The following is a 20483-nucleotide window of genomic DNA, read 5'->3' on the forward strand; positions in this document are numbered from 1 at the left end:
GCTGAGACTGGAGGGGAAGTCCCTCAAAAAATGGAGGAAAGAATAACTACAAAGGGATACATTAGTTGCAACAGTGCTGCGTAGCAAATTGGAAGATTAATGTAACAATGTAGAGTAATAGAATGTATATTTGAATGTAACACTAAGGATGTGAAAAGACTGGATGGCTTTCCTTTATGAAGTTTTATTGTGAATAAAATTAATAAAAACAAGTTTTAGCAAAGAAATACTGAATTTAGATTTAAAATGCACTGATTACATTGACAAATTAAGTGAAGGGTTGGGAGTCTCATGTGTAATCTAGATTATGAAACAGAATCTGTGATATTTTTGAATAAAATGCAGTGACTTAACTGGAAATTACTGTGGAATAAAACTTGGATAGGAACTCACAAAAACAGATATCTAATTAAACTGTCATTTTTGTTTCTCCTACATCACATAAAATTCCATAGTTATATAATGTACAGGTGCTACAATAATTTAAAAAAAAAACACATCAACTTCACCCCCAGCTCAGTATAATCACCCACACACACAAGTCCTAACACTACTTGGACTGTCTTTTCTCCAAATAAAATATGCTAAGAAGCTACAGAAGGTATTTTTGAAATATTTGCATTTTATTCTGAATGTATTTCCTTCCTTTAATTTGCCTACATTTTAGAATTTAAAAACAGCAATTACTAAATTTGAGTTTCCAACTTCTCGATGCAACATACAAACCAAGAGATTATTCACTGGTGTCCTGGAAAATATTTCTCCCTCAATTAAAAAAATACTTAGCCACTTTCATATTTGTGGAAACAGGGTGTAAAGAAATTTGCTGTCAATTTACATTACAATTTAGGGACAATATTTTGAAAAATGTTATTGGTTGCAGTAGAACCATAGCACCATATAACATTAAAGGATAGAAATAGGTCTTTCAGCCCTTCTAGTCTGTGCCGAACTATTTTTCTGCACTGCCTGCACAGCCTTCCATACCCCTTCCATCCACGTACCTGTCCAAATTCATCTAAAATGTTGAAATTGAGTCTGCATTCAGAAGTGAAAGAGTATATGTACATATTTATATTTTAGAAATATTTATTTGGAGCAACAAAGCTAACAGGTTGCATCACAGTCTGGTAGGGGAACACCAATACTCCTGAGGTAGTGAACACAGCCAGGGCATTACAGGCAAAACCCTTCTCACTATTGAGTACATCTTTAGGGGGCACTGCTGAGGGAGGGCAGAAGCAATCATCAAACACTCTCACCACCCAGCACATGCTTTGTTCTCGCTGCTGCCATCAGGAAAGAGGTATAGGTGCCACAAGATTCACACCAACAGGTTCAGGAACAGCTGCTACCCCTCAGACTCCTCAACACAAAGTCAATCAGAGGTTCATTTAAGGACATGAGCATTTTATTGATTTTCTTTTGTTCTTTCGGTATTGCACAGTTTGTTTACATTGTTTTCTGTTTACAGTTCTTTTATTTGTTTACATATTTGCACTGTGTACAGTTTATTTTTTGCACTACCAATTAGTGGTAATTCTACCGCATCTGCAGGAGAAAGGATATGTACTCCGACAATAAATCTGAAATCCAATGCAAATGGAATGGATACATTCTCATGTACTTCAGGGCCTCTCCCTCATCCATGCAGATGACTGAACCATCATTTCTAGATTGTTCTGCACAGAATGGAACTTGTCAAACTTCAGAGAAAATAGGGATGCTTCACAAATATTGAAAAGCTAAAACTGAAAATGCTTGAAATTTGATCATAATAACTGACAACGTGAGACATACTCAGCAGGTCAGTCAACAGAAGTGGAGACAGAAACAGAATTTACATTTGAAGTCCATGACCTTTCACAAAACTTTTTATCAGGTTATCTCAGTCTCTCACTCTCTCTCTCTCTCTCTTTTTCTCCTTAACCAACTGAATTTTTCAGATATTTTCTATTTTTCTCCCACAGATACATTGTGCACAAATGAATAGTTGCTTGTCATTTAATTTACTCAAGAAAAACTATCTGACATTGTACATTAAATTGTCACTATATATTGTGGTTAATATTATCATTTTGATCCAAAGTTATTATTTTATACATTAATGCTCTAATGGTTAGTTCCAAATTCCCAACATTGTACAGTAAAATCTGGTATAACACCATCTGCAGGTCAACCAACATAATAAGAATTACAAAGATAAAGTTACAGCCACGTCCATTTTCAGTTTCTAAGAATGGGTGGGGGGGGGACTGGCGGAAGAGAAGGGGGAGTAACAGGAAAAGCATCACAGGACATGCAGTTAACATCTATGTGTGTAAGGTATTATAAACTAAAGTTATATGTCAACAATACTAACATCTTAATGTCCTTTTGCTTACTTCATGACTACAAGCTACGACATATACTAACATGGAGTAAACAGCTAGGTTAGACTTTACAAACTAATGTGAAAGGAAAAAGATTTCCTGTTATAACTTACCAACACCATCTTCAGTATTGAGAACCATTGTTCCAGACACTGTTCTTGATAAAATTAACTTGAAAACAAAAACTATTTCAATAAAACAGTTGAAGCTGAAACCTAAACTGACGAGGAAAGATCCAAGAATTCTCAGCACAGCCCAAGTAGTTGATAGCAGGTGGGGCTTACTAGTACCTACTACTTGTAAGCCAATCAAATGTATCCATAGCACTTTGTGTAATTTAACAATCAACTATGCAACAGCCTCAAAACACCAATTGGCAGCCAGCTAGATCGCTATGAGGAGGCACTGAACTTCATTCTTATCAAACACCCTAGAGACAGGCACACCCTGATTATGCAGTTGAGCTGGTGCCTTTCCTGTCTGTTTAAGTAATATATGACTCAGTGACTTTGGCATTTTCAAGCCTGCACATGTGTTTGCTCAAAGACAACAGGAGAGCTGTTCCAAATATAATAGCAACTGACACCAGGAACAGCAAATCCCAGCCACAGCATGTTAACTGATATATTTGAGATCGGCAACATTTCTATGTCATTACATTGAAGCTCACAGAGGAGGATTAAAATCTATTCTCCTTTTACAGCATTTTTAAAAACATTTTTTTATTTACATACAGACACTTTTTCTCTTGAATATATACAGTGTGATTTTCTCCCCCTTTTTCCCCCCTCCCTTCCCTCCCTCCCTCACCCCCTTTCCCATTTATTTGAAGTCCAATCTATAAGATACATTAAACCCTTTGAAGAAAAATTCACATGATATCTAGTTCTTTAACATGCAGAATTAAGAAACTGTTTTCTGTGTACTTCATTGAAATGTGACCTTGCTTTAGAAATAAAAATATTGAAGGGGCAGAGTTGGTAAGTTACCAGCCGCACTTTCTATTTTACACCAAAATTACTTGTTTAATCTTTGTTCTTTGCATCTCTCCTTCCTGACCATTCAGATCCATGCCACAAGATTCATGCCACCAGGTTCATGAACAGCTGCTCCCCCTCCACCATCAGACTCCTCAGCAACAAACTCATTACTCGTGCACTTGATTGATTTTTTTTCTCTTTGAATTGCACAGGTTATTTACATTTCTGTATTTAATTACACGTGTATGTTGTATAGTTTTTATTTGCACTACCAATAAGTGGTCATTCAGCCTCACCAGCAGGGAAAGTAATCTCAGGGTTGTTTGTAATGTCATGTCTGCATTCTGACAAAATAAATCTGAAATCTTTCACCTCAGTACAGCTCCATTGCTCTCAACAGCTTCCCCAACCTCAATATATTCTGTGTGTTCAACATTAATATCCACCTCTATGGACACATGTGCATATATCTGCTTTAACAGCAATTCTAAATTACAGTGTGAGAGCAGCTTGTTGTTATACTGAACTCTTTCAGCTCAATGTCACATCACGAATGATCCCAGATTTCTGAGCTTGGGTGAGAACGTTGGTGGTCTCTTGCCTTCCATCGATGCTGCCTGACCCACTGAGTTCCTCCAGCACTTTGTGTACTGCTCCAGCTTTACACTATCCACAATCTTTCTTGCCAGCCCTGAGTTCTGCCGTTTCTGTTTCTTTTGTTGTTAAAGCGCTGTACAATAAGGGCTTCGTTACCACTGCAAAGGCCCACTCTATCGACAAATCTACTTCCACGAGTCACGAGCCAAGGAATCATAATTCGCAATATATGTAAACAACAGGAAATATCGACAAGAATTCTGAAACTTTTCTTCTGCAACGTTCACAAGCTTGGAGCAATTTCTTCACGTGATTTTTGTGAAACAATGCGAATGGCTTTCGTGACAGAAGCTAAAGGAAGAGAGATGGACATTGTGTGGTTCTCCACCCATTCTAATCTCTTCCCAAAGAACCACCCTTGCACCTGATCAAGATTTCAACACGAATTAACTTTGAATCAGAACCAAGTGGTCATGAAACACGGCACAAAATTTGTTGGTTTTGCTGCAGCATCTCAGTGTAAATATTGCTGTAAATTACAATTAAAATAACTAAATCAGTGCCAAAAAAAAAATAAGAGAAAGTGAGGTAGTGTTTGTGGTTCATTGTCCATTCAAAAACCTGATGACAGAGGGGAAGAAGCTGTCCTCGTGCCAATGGATATTCATCTTCAGGCTCCTGTACCACCTCCTTGAGGGTCCTTGAGGAGAGAGGCCGCTTTCTTAAGCCACCCCCTCTTGTAGATGTCCTCCAATAGAGTGAAGGTCGATGGCTCTGGCCAAGTTCACAACTCTGTGCAGATTTTTTTTCCCCGGTCCTGTGCGTTGGCACCTTCAGACCAGACAGTGATGCAACCAGTCAGAATGCTCTCCATGGTACACCTGCAGAAATTTGCAAGGGTCTCGTGGAGACGTAATCTCCGCATACTCCTCACAAAGTATCGTTGCTGGCCGGACCTTCTTAATGATTGCATCAACATGAGAGCCCCAAGTCAGATCTCCAGAGACGTTGACACTTTCCACTGCTGACCCCTCAGTGAGGAATGGTTTGTGGTCTTCCGATTTCCCCCTCCTGAAGTCCACAATCAGTTCCTTGGTTTTGATAACATTGAGTGCAAGGTTGTTGTTGTGACACCACTCAACTTGCTGCTCTATCTCTCTCCTGAATCCTTCATCATTGTTCATCTATGGTTCTGCCAACAACCGTGGTTTCGTCAGCAGATTTGTCGAGGTAATTTGAATTTTGCCTAGCCACACAGTCTGGGTATAGAGTGAGTAGAGCAGTGGGCTAAGAAGGCATCCTTGAGGGAGCCTGATGATCATCAGTGAAGAGGAGACATTGTTTCTGATTCATACTGGCCAATAAGAAAGTATGAATTCTCCTTCCAATAAGAAAGTCATGATCCAGTTGCAGAGGGGGGTGGAGCGGCCCAGGTTTTAGAGCTCGTTGACCAGCACTGAGAATATGATGGTGGTAAAAGCTGAGCTGTAGTCAATGAAGAGTAGCCGGTTGTCTTGGAGATCCAGAGTGGAGAACCAGTCAGACTGCAAATGCTATGGAGCAATTGTGATGGTAAGCGATTGTCTTGGGTCCAGATCTTTACTTGGTATGAGATCATTCTGGCCATGACCAACGTTGCAAAGCATTTCATCACAGTACTTATGAGTGCTACTAATGCCATTTTTAAGCAGGAGGGAAACTTTAACTGCAGCAACGAGAGCCAACTCCAGCTAGTTGGCTGTCACAGATTTTCAGTACCCCACCAGGTATGCAATCACAGCCTTGCGATGGTTCACCTTATTGAAAGATATTCTGATGTTGGCCTCAGAGGCAGATATCACAGGGTCGTCAGCTTCTGCAGGAATTCATATAGGTGTCATTTGAGTTCTAAAAGTGTATGGTTCATCTTATTGAAAGATATTCTGATGTTGGCCTCAGAGGCAGATATCACAGGGTTGTCAGCTTCTGCAGGGATTCATATAGGTGTCATTTGAGTCCTAAAAGTGTAGATGGTTCACCTTATTGAAAGATATTCTGATGTTGGCCTCAGAGGCAGATATCACAGGGTTGTCAGCTTCTGCAGGGATTCATATAGGTGTCATTTGAGTCCTAAAAGTGTAGATGGTTCACCTTATTGAAAGATATTCTGATGTTGGCCTCAGAGGCAGATAACACAGGATTGTCAGCTTCTGCAGGGATTCATATAGGTGTCATTTGAGTTTTAAAAGTGTGCATAAAAGGTGTTTAGCTTATTGGGTAGTGAAGCACACACTCATTTATGGTGGTTTGATCTTGCCTTGTTGGATGTGATGGCTGTCTCTAGCTTGTCTCTAAATTGCCTCAGGGTTTGAGATAGCCTTTCGCAGGACGTACCTGGGCTTCCTCTCGAGATCTGGATCACTGGCTTTATCACCCTCAGCAAGTTGTGAATCTTTAGATTCATCCATGCTGCTTATTAAGGTGCTCCCGATAGGCACACACTCATCTAAGCAGGTCTTGATGAACTCAGTGACAGTTGTAGCATATTCATTCAAGTTTTGACGCTGGTTTTCTGGGGATCACATCACTGCATGCATTCAAGAACCATTGATACTTCTGAAAAGGAATTTGCTATGAATGCTTTTTCAAAGTAAATCCAATGTTAATTTTTTTTTTTTTTCTTTGGCTTGGCTTCGCGGACGAAGATTTATGGAGGGGGTAAAAAGTCCACGTCAGCTGCAGGCTCGTTTGTGGCTGACAAGTCCGATGTGGGACAGGCAGACACGGTTGCAGCGGTTGCAGGGGAAAATTGGTTGGTTGGGGTTGGGTGTTCGGTTTTTCCTCCTTTGCCTTTTGTCAGTGAGGTGGGCTCTGCGGTCTTCTTCAAAGGAGGTTGCTGCCCGCCAAACTGTGAGGCGCCAAGATGCACGGTTTGAGGCGTTGTCAGCCCACTGGCGGTGGTCAATGTGGCAGGCACCAAGAGATTTCTTTAGGCAGTCCTTGTACCTTTTCTTTGGTGCACCTCTGTCACGGTGGCCAGTGGAGAGCTCGCCATATAACACGATCTTGGGAAGGTGATAGTCCTCCATTCTGGAGACATGACCCATCCAGCGCAGCTGGATCTTCAGCAGCGTGGACTCGATGCTGTCGACCTCTGCCATCTCGAGTACTTCGACGTTAGGGATGAAAGCGCTCCAATGGATGTTGAGGATGGAGCAGAGACAACGCTGGTGGAAGCGTTCTAGGAGCCGTAGGTGGTGCCGGTAGAGGACCAATGTTAATAATGCACAGCAAGTAACATACTACTTATCTCCCATTAAAGCACTCCAAATTGCCTTTCTACAGTGGTCCCAAAGTCCCAGAAGTGAATTTAACAACAGCTCTAACTCTATGTCACAACCAAGAATAATTTGGCACCATTGTCCTGCAAGAAAAGTGACAGCGCTTTCAAAAACAAATCCCAAGAAAGCTAAACTTTTGGAACCCCTTGAAATTTAACCAGCAAGATATGGAACAGAATTTTATGTTTAAAAAGAAAAGTGAGGTGAAAAGCCAAAAACAATCTGCTGGAGGATTTCAGTATTCTAGTCTCCTACGTATTTCCAGCATCTAAAAATAAATTAATTTGCAGCTTCCATAAACAGCAGTGATAGAACAGAGAAATCTACAGCACAGTGCAGACCCCTCAGTGCACAGTGTTGTCCAACTTAAATAACCCACTCGAACAACTGCCTAACTTTCCCTACTGCATAACCCTCCATTTTTTCTCATTTCCATGCCTCAGTCTCTCAAAAGATGCTACTGCACCTGCCCCCACCACCGTTGGCAGGGCATTCCATGTACCCATCTCTTAGACTCCAGATGGATGAGACGGAAAGGAATGATTCTAAAGCTTCAGATTGAAAGTCTGCATTTCTACCCTGACCTCTTATAATTAATACTGAAGCATCAGAAATGTTCCTTTTTAAGCGCTGGTCTTTGAATTTGATACAAAACAGCCAAATCTACCCAAGAAGACTGATTAAACAAATATTTTCTTAAGAGCTGTGGTCACGCGAGAGATCGCATGCCACCAGATTTGAGGACAATTTGTTTCCTGCTGTAATCAGAATCTGGAATGAACATCACACGAGTAAAATTACTTTGTCTTTGTTCTGTACCTCTGAACTCTCTCTTTTCTCCTGCATCTTACTTGATGAACAGTGATGATTCGCTGGATTGCTTGCAAACCAAACTTGCTACATGCACATGCGACTCTAAACTTGGTTTTGGAGAAAATCTGCAAAAATCTTTCTGAATCACTTCGTCAAAATATACAATAGTATTGAACACTTGTCTTTTAATGATATTAGCCTGCTTGAAAATACTTTCAGCCTACAGTCAAATTCCATGCAAAATTACCCAGCAGTTTTAATTACTACATGACACAATTATTAATCTGTTCGGCTCAGAATCATGGGTCCTCTACCGGCATCCCCTACGGCTCCTAGAACGCTTCCACCAGCGTCGTCTCCACTCCATCCTCAACATTCATTGGAGCGCCTTCATCCCTAACATCGAAGTACTCGAGATGGCAGAGGCCGACAGCATCGAGTCCACGCTGCTGAAGATCCAGCTGCGCTGGTTGGGTCACGTCTCCAGAATGGAGGACCATCGCCTTCCCAAGGTCGTATTATATGGCGAGCTCGCCACTGGCCACGGTGACAGAGGTGCACCAAAGAAGAGGTACAAGGACTGCCTAAAGAAATCTCTTGGTGCCTGCCCCATTGACCACCGCCAGTGGGCTGATATCGCCTCCAACCGTGCATCTTGGCGCCTCACAGTTCGGCGGGCAGCAACCACCTTGGAAGACCGCAGAGCCCACCTCACTGACAAAAGACAAAGGAGGAAAAACCCAACCCACCAATTTTCCCCTGCAACCGCTGCAACCGTGTCTGCCTGTCCCGCATCGGACTTGTCAGCCACAAACGAGCCTGCAGCTGACGTGGACATTTACCCCCTCCATAAATCTTCGTCCGCGAAGCCAATACAAAGAAGATAGTATATTAAGTATATACAAGAATGATTAAAGAATACGATAACTTTGCAATTTAATTTGCATAAACAAATCTTAAAAATGTTCAGTACCCAAAATGAATGTCTCAACTTGCATGGTAATCTGCCACCTACTGACCAGTGGATTGTTCAACTTGTTATTACACAAACAATTAAGCTCCAAACCTTTGAATGCCAGAATACGATAGCAATATATCAAGAATAAAATATAAGTCGCCCCTGGCAGAGATTTGTTTTCATCTTTGTGGTCCAAGGGCGAGGTACTAGAAGAAGGGAGAATAGTTAAAGGGCAGCATAGGGCAAGCCATCGAGTTACAGAGTTTATAAAAGTAATTGGAAGGGATTTGGAGGGACAAGATCTATTGAATTTGGAAAGGCAAGGTATGATTAGGATGAGGATGTGTTGGTTGAAGAGGCTGGTGGGGTGGTAGGTGAAAACAACAGGAATCTGGTCCTTATTGCGCATGGGGGTGGAGGGGGTCAGGGAAGATGTGCGGGTGAGAGCCGAATTGATGGAGGTAGAGGGAAACCCATTTGTTTGATGGAGGATATCTCTGATGATCTAGCATGGAAGTCCTCATCCTGGGTGCAGATGCGCCAGAGAGAGAGGAATTGAGAAAATGGAATAGAATGAAATCCTATTAGGGGACAGGGTGTGAAGTGGTACAGTCAAGGCAACTGTGAGAGTTGATGGGTTGGTAGAAGTTTGTTGCAAGTTTGTCTACCAAGATGGAAACAGAGAGATCGAGGAAAGGGATGGGCCAAGTGAATGTGAGGTCAGGGTGGAAGTTAGCAGCAAAATGGATGGGGTCAATGAGCTCATTATCGGTGCCTGAGGCAGCACCAAAGTCGTCGTCAATGTGGCGGAGGAAGAGTTGAGGGGCCTCGCCTGTCTAAGCTCGTAGCATGGATTGCTCCACATAGCCAACAAAAGGCCAGGCATAGTGGAGCCCATATGGGTACCCATGACTACCCCTTTGACCTAGAGAAAGTGGGATGAGTAAAAAGAGCTTATTGAGGGGGAGGACATTCTGCCAGCCTGAGGTGGTGGTGGGCGGGGGGAGGGGGGAGGCGGGGGAACTGATTGGGTCTATTCTCAGAAAGAAACAAAGGGCTCTGAGGCCTTCAGTATGGGGGATGGAGGTGTATAGGAATTGGATGTCCATGGTAAATATGGGGCGATCAAGTTCATGGATCTGGAAGCTGTAGAAGAGATGGAGGGCATGTGAAACATCCTAGATGTAGGTGGGGAGAGACTGGACCAGGGGGACAAAACAGAATCAAGGTGAGTGTGCATCTTTACCCTCCTGTAACTCCTTCCTGATGGAATCAGTGGGAAAGGCATGGGCTGGGTGGTGAGGGTCTTTGATAATAGAAGCTACTTTCTTGGCACTCCGCCTCTTAAAGATTTCCTTAATGGAGTGAAAAGTAATGCCCATGATGGCATTGGCTGAGTTCACAACCCTCTGTAGCCTTTTCCTGTCCTGAGCATTGGCACCTCCATACCAGACAATGATGCAGTCAGAATGCTCTCCATAGTACACCTGTAGGAATTTTCAAGGATCCTGGTGATGCAACAAATCTCCTCATACTCCTAACAAAATATAGCCACTGGCGAGTCTTCTTCATGATTGCATCAACATGACAGTCCCAGGATAGATCTTCAGAGATGCTGACACCTAGAATTTGAAGTTCTTTACCCTGTCCACTACTGGTCCCTCGATGAGAATTAGTTTCTGTTCACTTGATTTCCCCTTCCTGAAGTCCACAATCAATTTCTTAATTTTGCTCACACTGAATGCAAGGTTGTTGTTGTGACACCACTCTACTAGCTGATCTCTCTCACTCCCGTACACTTCCCCATTCTATGTCTGTGATTCTGTCGACAACCATGGTGTCATCAGCAAATTTGTAGATGGCATTTGAATTGTGCCTCACCACACAATCATGGGTGCAGAGAGAGAAGAGCTACTTACACATCCTTGATGGTCAGTGAGTAGGAGAGGTTGTCACTGATCCACACTAACTATGGTCTTCCAATGAGGAAGTTAAGGATCCAGATGCAAAAGGAGGTGCAGAGGCCCAGGTTTTGAAGCTTGCTGACCAGTATTGAGGAGATAATGGTGTTGAAAGCTGAGCTGCAATCGATGAAAAGCAGCTTGATGTATTGCTGTTGTCCAGTGATCTAGAGCTGACTGGAGAACCAGTGAGATTACATCTGCTGTGGAACAAATGTGGTGATGGGAAAATAGCAGTGAGTCGAGGTCTTTCCTTAGATAACAGTTAATTCTGGCCATGACCAACTCTCAAAGCATTTTATTATAATAGATGGGAATACTGCTGGGCACTAGAAGCTCTTCTTCAGCTCCGATATGATTGATGCCCTATTGAAGCAACTGGGAACCTTCAAGTGCAGAAAGGAGAGATTGAAAATGTCCATGAGCACCAGTTAGTGGCTTGGCACAGATTTTCAGTATCCTGCCAGAAACACCATCAAGACCCAAGACAGGTATCAGAGGGTCGCCAGCTTCTGCAGGAATTCTCACTGGTATAGTTGAATTCTTCTCAAAGTGAGCATAAAAAAGTGTTCACCCATTGGCGAGTGAAGCATCACAGCCATTTATGATGTTAGGCTTTGCCTTGTAGGATGTAATGACCTGCAAGTCCAGCCATAGTCTGGCCCAAATTTCATAATAATAAATCATGTACTTTTGAAGTATAACCAATGCAATGATTTGGTAAAAGATAGCATCTAAATTAAATCTAGGAAGACTTGACAAACAACAAAGAAATTAATACCCGACTCTTCTCCTTTAAGTCCTGTTCCAATAAAATTGTCCAGAAAATGTGCTCTACTTAGACAACTCCTTAGATGGGCAGACATGACCTCAATTTAACATTAACTGAGGTATCATGGATTTCAACAATGCACAGAAGACCCAGCAAGGAATAATCTGTCAAAGTCCAAATATACAGGTGTATTGGAGGATTTAAACCATGCTTTTGCTCCTGCAAGGCTGAGAATCAGTAACCTGCTTGAAACTCAGACAACCTACTACAAGTGTGCAGTCGTTGCCTCACCTCGGCGGTTGGAATCAGTCCAGGCGTTGATAAGTATAATTGGGAAGGGCTTGCATATTGTAGTTTGATATCAGCTTTAGAATTTGTAATAAAGATTTGTATAAACTGAAGTGCTCTCAGGGTGTGTGTCTGTTTTCTTTCAGTAACTCAAGCACTGTGACCAATCTAAAACGAACAAAGTGAGAGGTACAAGTTTACCCAGGACAACAGGTGCTTGTCCTCAAAAATAGAAAGTTTGAGGAAGAAAATGAGAATTTGTATTTCACTCAAACTCCTCAACAGGAAAATGACACACCATGTTTCCTCAACTCATTTCTGGTAATGTACAAGACCTTAACTTAAAAGCACAGATTGTTCAACTAAATGAAGTGAACTGGTGTTTAATTCAAAGGGTTCCATCAAGATAAAATTGAATCAGAAGTGTTCACTGCAGATAGCAAAAAATATGTTCAGGAAGAGGTTTAAAACCTGGTAGACAAGGCCGAAGTTGAAGCATTGAACAATTTGTGGTTAATTAACAGACATGCAGACCAAAAGTAACATCCTGAAGTTCAATGGTTAAAAGATGGGTTTTGTTTTTTTACCTCTCACCAAAGCTACTTAATTTTCCCCTTATTGGAAAGTATATGCACTGCTTGCGATGTATCAGAGACCTGGACTTACAAATGGCAGGTGTGAACTGAGGAATGTATATCAGTTTTTGGCCATATGTATTTGTTTTATTGGTGGTGTATTGGTGGCATCACAAAAACACAAAGTTCTGCATTCCACAAAGAGCCTTGATAAAGAGATGAATCACAAAGGGAAGATCAATTTCTGAAGTCATTTAAACCTAAAATACAAAAGAGAACACAAAAAAATCAACAGCTATCTAACTGATGTGTGTGTGCGTCTATGGCCTGTAAAATTAATTTTGACAGTACAGGTATAAATCATTTGAGTTGATCAGTCAGTCAAGTTGGCCATCACAGTTGAAGTCATGTTAAATAGTCACATGGTCATGTGCTCAGAAATTCACTCAGGATGACGTGACAACTGCCAAGTCCCAGCATCGACCATGTGACTATTCTCATACAACTATGAGAATGACAAGCACAGAATTAAATATACATCTGAAAGAACCACCATTTATATGGAGCTACTCATACTTGTGTGTGGATCTGAAGATTCTCACAGCAGCCCAGAAATCATGGTTTCGTGGGTGAAGTTGGGAACTGGGGTGAGATAAACATGTAGCTTTTTGGATAGACTGAACAAAAGCAGAACTAAATTTGTGAAAATACAAGTTCACGGACAGGAAATCTGCTTCCTGTTTGTCATTTAAGGTTATTTTTTTTAAGTAATACATTTAGTTAATTTTTAAAGTAGTACAAATCTGCTTCCTGTTTGTCATTTAAGGTTAATTTTTTAAGTAATACATTTAGTTAATTTTTTAAGTAGTACAAATCTGCTTCCTGTTTGTCATTTAAGGTTAATTTTTTAAGTAATACATTTAGTTAATTTTTTAAGTAGTACAAATCTGCTTCCTTAAGGTTAATTTTTTTAAGTAGTACATTTTTTTTTAAACACAAAGCAAAACCTTGAACGCACCATGCTCCAAATATTAAACAACAGCAGATTTTCACAGAGCACCTGACAGGATAAATTATAGAAAGTTCTATAAACTACTACAAATTAAGTTCAAGTAATGAAGGCATTGATTCTTATTTCAAATAAATTTGAAACAATCCGTACAGAATCAAATTAGCCAGTGCAGTCCCAAAGTGACAGACTAGTGATCAATGATCGTATTAGAATTTCTACTGGCCTTCTGGGGTATATAACACAATGTTATCAACTTTTCCCTTCAATATCTTTAACTCTCCATTTTGTAATGTTTCAAAAGCCTGACTATATAGTTCAGAGTCAAAAGGTGGAGTGGGGCATATTAAAAGCAATGTCAGAAGTCAAAAGGCTTTTTCAGCTGCCTTCTACGCTAAGAATGCACCTGAAGAAGCAGAAGCGGCCCTTTCAATTGCTGTTCAGTTGGCAGCGTTTAAAGCGCAACGCTGGCCACCTGAAGGACAAAGCTGCACAGGATGCGGCTCTGAGCACACTCTGGCTCCTGCCCAGTGTCAGCTGTGATCAGCAGCCTGACCCTTTAACATCCGCTTTCAGCCAGCTGCATTGAGGTGGCTGGGGGAGCCACTCTGAGCTGATTATCCCTCTCGGAGGAGGGTTACGTAGCTCGCCTCGAGAGCGCCTCCTGCACATTCAGGTGGCCTCAAAATGGCCGCATATTGCCTAAATATGCGGCTTTACATGCGGGGCAATTGGCCACCTGAAAGTGCCTAAAGAGGGAGGAAGGTAGATTGTATAGAAGCACAAAAACTTGTTTCAGGACCTGGGAGTGTAAGTAGACAATGGAATTGAATTGTTTAGTGTCACATTCACCAAGATACACTGAAAACATTTGTTTCGCATGCTCTCCAGGTAAGTCGACCCATTCTTAGGTACAATATACACGTGCTGGAGTATTGCTTGACCCCGACATCTGCAAGTTTTCTTGTTTAACCATACAAGAAAGCAGGTAGTGCAATGATAAAACAAATCCAGGGTACAGAGAGTGCAGAAAGCCTTAAAAAAATCTGCCAACAGTGAAAATTTCCAACCTCTTTGATAAACAATAATATTTTATTTTGTTTTGATAAAAAATTGAGTAAGGACCCAGAGAGAAGGGAGCTCAGCCTAGCAATTGAAGAAAGACATTTCTGAGGGGAGTTAGGAGTTGTCTTCTTTATGCAAAACAGGAAATTTCAAATTCTCTTCCACAGCCAGTAAATGAAGCCAGTTACTGCTGAGATTTTAAAGCTCATTGGTGGAGAGCTTCAGACATATACATCCATAACTGCACCATCTACATTCACAACGGGTATACAGTAAAAGTCCTGGTATCCAGAATTCAAGCAACAGTCAGTCTCAAGCAACTAGCAAAACAAAAAAAAATTAAAGAATAAAATAATAGGTAAGAAAATATGCAAGTTTAAAATTGTAAACATAAATGTTCTCTGAGGTAATACAAACACCTTCGGTGAAGAGGGGAGCAAATATTCAGCTAGCAGATGCCTTGATCATGCTTTGCTCGGAGCAGCGGTTTGAATAAAATGGTGTGAAACAGCAATGGCATTTCCCAGGTTGAAGAGCTGGTTGATGCTGCTCACCATTGGGGTACCTCCTTATCCCTGCTCAGAAGCTTTATCTGTAAACTTGGGGGAGGGGTTAATTATCTATAATCCTATTATTTGTCTTTCAAGTGGCTCCAAGAACCTAGAGATGGAGCAACTGTTGTACGTTTTCAAAGAATGTGACTGAAAATAAAATAAAATGCTTTAGAGTTTATATACTCATGCAAATGATGTTTGTTCAGTGTAAATGTAGCGTAGTATTTTTGTCTTTCAAACTGTTTATTCATAATGCAGGTCTATTTGTGAAGCACAGTGAAGGTAAGTCTCAAGCAACTGGAGAATACACTTTCACGGCATCTACCAATTCCCAGACTGCTGGATTCCAGAGTTTTTTACTGCATACATTTTTTTTAAACAATCTCTCAGAAACCACTCTCAACCTTCAACGAACTAAGGTATTAAATATTTAACAGTAGCTAGCACCCTGATTGTTTTTTCTTCCCTGTAACAGATCCATTAACATCTATGGATAGGAAAAATTGTCTGCCTCAGTGAAACCTAGAGTTTTCTGGCCTGTATGGCTATGTTACACTCTCACTTCACCACCAAGCCAAGGAGGCTTTTGACACATTAAAGAGTCTTATGCCATTTCTACAATGTTAAGTAAATGCAGAAAATATAATTACCATTCTTCGTTAAATGAAAGAAAAAGTTCTGTAATGTCATAGCAAAAACACAGAAGGAAGGTTGTAAATTCTGCCTGGGTTCAGTACTGAATTATTAGATCTGTCACAATATCAAAAATTGCCTGGTTTTTACAGATGGACAAAATAGCCACAGTTCTCGCACTCAACCAGTTATCCCCAAAGATGTGCAGATAATGACAGAGCACAGAGGACCTCCACAGATGATGATGGAGCACAGGATCGAATTCAGCATTACTGACCACACCTACTGTCTTGCACAAAACTATGCCAACTCCTGAAACCCGTGAAAACATTCCCCACAAGAAACCTGTACTTTCAGGGGAAGTAAGGCAAAGCACATTATTTCATTCCAAAGTACACTGGCATAGCCACAGTGCAAGTTACACCAATTATTTTAACATGTTATCCAAAGTGTGGGTCAAATCTTTACACTGAAACAATTACAACACTGGTCAGTTTTCAAATTTGCATAAACAAGTAATTGTAAAATATTGTCTCATAATAAATACAGCAGAATTAAATACAACTGCAAGGGATTAGCTTTCAGGTGTAAGAAAGATATCGTTGCCTGCCGATTATTTTTTTTCCCTGATTCAGAACCACCAAGTTTCTTCAAAATGCCCTGCTATAAACTTTCTTTCAACTGACTGCTGCCAAAACATCCTCCTTCAAACTTTAAGAATCATTTTTAACAGCAAGTTAAAAATATCAGTTTGTTATTTTTCTGCTGAGAACAGTTAAAATTCATTTGTGCTTTGCAGTCATCAAGTTAAACTATGTTTCATTTTAGTTCAAAGCTTGGGGAAATCAAAAGGGCAGCAGTTAAGGACATTTATAGTTCCTGAAGGAAGCAATTGTTACCCGGCAGACCTCAGTGAAACTTTGCCTCACACAAATGGAGGATATCATCTTATTTAATTAGTACTGCTCGCAGCAGTGCGTTAAAGTCTGTGATTCTGGCAATGTCTTCAGCACGTCTAGCTGCCCTGCATGGTCTTCAAGCACTATTCAATTTAGAGATTGCAACAGGAAAGCAGAGGAAAATATTTTGTTCTCCCTCTTGAAACTGCACCTATGCCTGGTGTTCAACTTGTATTAATAGCAGTTAGGAAAAAAAAATCAGATCATCCTCTCTTATGAATGAATGCACAAGACAAAAGTAAACAATTATTTATCCTCATGTGGGGGTGGGGGGGGAAGAGTGCAACAATTCAAAACACAAGGTTCTTCTTTCCACAAAATTGATCCTATAACTGCAACAGAGTGAATGGAATCAATTACTTAGAAGTGGGCTCTACATCTTCTGGATTTATTACAGCTTCAAAACAATAATGTAATTTGGAAGCAGTCTAAATTAGATATTAAGTTGCTCTTTCCTACAAAAATAGGAACTTAGATTTATGGATTTTGCAGTAAGAAATATCAGGGTGGAAATATGAGTGGAGACATCATAACTTTACATGGGATGATTGTAGTTGAGATAATAGCAGGCAGGAAACTTCAGTTAAAGATTACTCTTGTTCTCAGAGAATTCACCCAGCACACAGGTTGGTAACACAGATACCTTGGCAACAATTATGTCAGTGGAAACACATCGGTTACAAGTCCAGTGAACCCCAAAACCCAGCAGCAATAGATATTCACCAAGACAAATGGTACCGTTGATGTCATGGCGACAGTTGGAAATATGTAGGTCCAAAGAAGGCAGACCAGCACAAGGTGTCCAGGAGGAGGAAGAAAATTTAAAATGGGAAAAAGGATCTGTAGTTGGAGGTTGAGAGTCATGGTGTTGTGGATGTAGGCAAGGAGATGGAGACGACGGAACTTGCTGAGGTGTGGGGCGAAGGGGGATGAAGGTGAAGCCTCCACTGAGGACAGAACTTTCAGTCTCTAATGGGGAAGGTCAGAGAGGATGGTGAAGGCCAAATAGGATTTAGTGGGAGGTTCAATCGGGTAGAGGTTTTGGGGAGGGAGGAGGATGGGGTATTATGTCAGAATCCCAGTCTGAGGACATTTTCAAAGCTGGCACTTTTAGCATGCCAGTTATCAAGCATTTTGCTCTTGTAAAGTGCCATCTCATTACTTTGACCTGTAACAGAATATATAGATATGTTTCTGGGAGATAAATTGGGAACGGTTTGTTTGATTAGGTTACATACAAACACTAAAAACAGATCTTATTTGAAATACTGGAGCTCTGCTAATGCTAGACATGTCAGGGCCAACAGTCTTTGCAAGAGCTTTGCAGAGTACCCAAGACACTTCACTAATGGATTGGTGTTTACAAAAGGCAACAGATGAAAGGTTTTGTCGGAGCCTCAGACAATCTGAAGGAGAACTTACTGTTCTAAGAGGGTCATGTAGTTTTGTAAGCAGAGAGAGTCAAACAGGCTTTCTCTCTAAGAGAGAGAGAGAGACTTCTTCTACAGTGTTATAGCCAGCAGACGCAGCTGGGACTAGAACAGGACAAGCTGGCAAGCTAGTGGAAAGCCCCATTTGGAAGACGGCCTGGTCAAAGCCCTTGTAGTTCATGCTGGCTGTCTAATGTTTTACTTGAAATAAAGGAAACAAAAAGGAACTCTGTGGTGACCTGAAAGAAAGAGGTTGTCATCAGAAGAATCCTGAAGGAGCAAGTTTCATCAGCAAGACACCGAAGTGGCTGATAGAAGTACATCAGTTGTGGATGTCCTGGAACAACAATTCTCTCTCTGAAAACCAACTAACCTTTCTGAACGGTAACCATTTACCTTTCAAGCACCAAAGCCTGGTGAACTTTACAAATGTTAAATTCTATGCACAGTATAAGAATTGCCTGCAACCAGTGAACTTGGAGGAATGAGAAGTGAGATTGGACTGTGAACCAAAAAACTTTTCTGAACTTACACACACATTACATACACATGCGCTTAGAATTAGAAGGGGGTTGTTAGGTTAGTTAAAGTATGATTCTGTTTTCATGTTTAAAGATAATTAAAAGCAACTTTTGATTAAGTAACCATTTGTCTTGGTGAATATCTATTGCTGCTAGGTTTTGGGGTCCTCTGGACTCGTAACAGACCAAATAAACATTCTCTTCAATTTTTATAAACCTAAAATTATTGCAATAAAACAGCAAACAATCTATGAATATTTCAACTAGCTATGGACTAAATAGTAAAAACCAGCAAACTTACTCAGCACAGAATTTTCAGACCTGATCAGGCTGACTTGGGGTAATAGCAAAGACAAAAATCAGTATTAGTTTGCATTCCTTTCATGGGGCAGTGAGGCCCAATCTGCTCATCAAAATTATATAGAAAATTCCATTAATGATCTCATGAAATTATTTGAAAGCAGAGTAGAGATATTATTCCTTGACAAGGCGTAAAACACAGAATTCTGTTTATACCATGGTAAGAGAAAAAAAACACACAAATGCTGGAGAAACTCAGCAGGTCAAATCGTGGCTTTATGTAGCAAAGGTGAAGATACATCACCAACATTTTGGGCTTGAGCCATTCATCGAGGTTTGGGGGAGCATGAGATGTCCAAAGAAAAGGGGGAATGGGGGGTTGGTGAGGGTGGGCGAACACCGCGGGGGGTGGGGGGAGAAAGGAAGTAGGAACTGGAATAACTAGTTAATGGTGGGGGGGGGGAGGGGGGAAAGCATACTTGATAGTGGAATGCAGTGAACTCAATGTTCATGCCTGGGGTTGGACGGTGCCCACACAAAAAATGAGGTGTTGTTCCTCCAATCTGTGGGTGGTCAGGGTGGTGGTAGTGTGAAAGGCCATAACAGACATGTGAGTTTGAGAGTAGGACTCAATTGAAATGGTTGGCTACGGGGACGTCACTTTTGCTGCAGACGGAGAGGAGGTGTTGGGCAAAGCGATCTCCTAATTTGCGACCGGTCTCTCTGATGTAGAGAAGGTCACAGAGGTTGCACTGGCTGCAGTAAATTAGTTCTTTGGAGGTACAGGTAAAGTGTTGCTTCACCTGAAAGGTCTGCATGGGACTTCGGACCATGGTGAGGGAAGAGGTGTGGGTGCAGGTATTACACCTCCTACGACCACAGTAGAAGGTGCCAGGGGAGTGATTGTGGGGAGGGAAGAATGCACAAGGGAGTCACAGAGGGAGCAGTCCCTATGGAAGGCAGACAGGGGAGGAGAAAGAAAAATGTGTCTGGTGGTGGGGTCCTGTAGTAAGTACTGGAAATTCCAGCAGATAATGTGTTGGATGCAGAGGCTGGTGGGGTGAGGACAAGGAGGATTCTGTTTATTGTTTCTAGGGGCAGGGGGGAGCTAGGGCAGATGAGCGGGGAATGGAGGAGATATGGGTGAGGGCTGAGTTAATAGTGATGGAGGGGAAGCCATGTTTGTGGAAGGAGGCAGACATTTCAGAGGCTCTGGACTGGAAGACCTCATCTTGGGAGCAGATGTGGCGGGGACGGAGAAATTAAGAGAAGGGGGTGGAGTCCTTGCAGGGGACAGGGTGTGAGGACGAGTAGTCCAGGTAGTTATGAGAGTTAGAGGGTTTGTATTAAATGTCAGTGGAGAGTCTGGCTCCTGA

At 41.4% G+C, this 20483-nt stretch overlaps 1 protein-coding gene across 4 annotated transcripts in view; it reads right to left on the reverse strand.

Annotated features, from left to right (window-relative positions):
* The window catches only part of cyth1b (cytohesin 1b), a 196899-nt gene that overhangs the window by 103863 nt on the left and 72553 nt on the right, over positions 1–20483 (reverse strand). The window contains exon 1 of one of the 4 annotated variants that reach the window (XM_069930013.1): positions 2486–2662. The exons of the other annotated variants lie outside the window; for them this stretch is intronic. Coding sequence (XP_069786114.1) covers positions 2486–2513 — 28 coding nt within the window. The 5' untranslated portion in view covers positions 2514–2662. Of the gene's footprint in view, positions 1–2485; positions 2663–20483 lie in introns of those variants that run through there. 4 annotated transcript variants of the gene reach the window in all.

This window comes from Narcine bancroftii, chromosome 3, assembly GCF_036971445.1.
Source record: "Narcine bancroftii isolate sNarBan1 chromosome 3, sNarBan1.hap1, whole genome shotgun sequence".
In the NCBI taxonomy this organism is placed as follows: Eukaryota; Metazoa; Chordata; class Chondrichthyes; order Torpediniformes; family Narcinidae; genus Narcine; species Narcine bancroftii.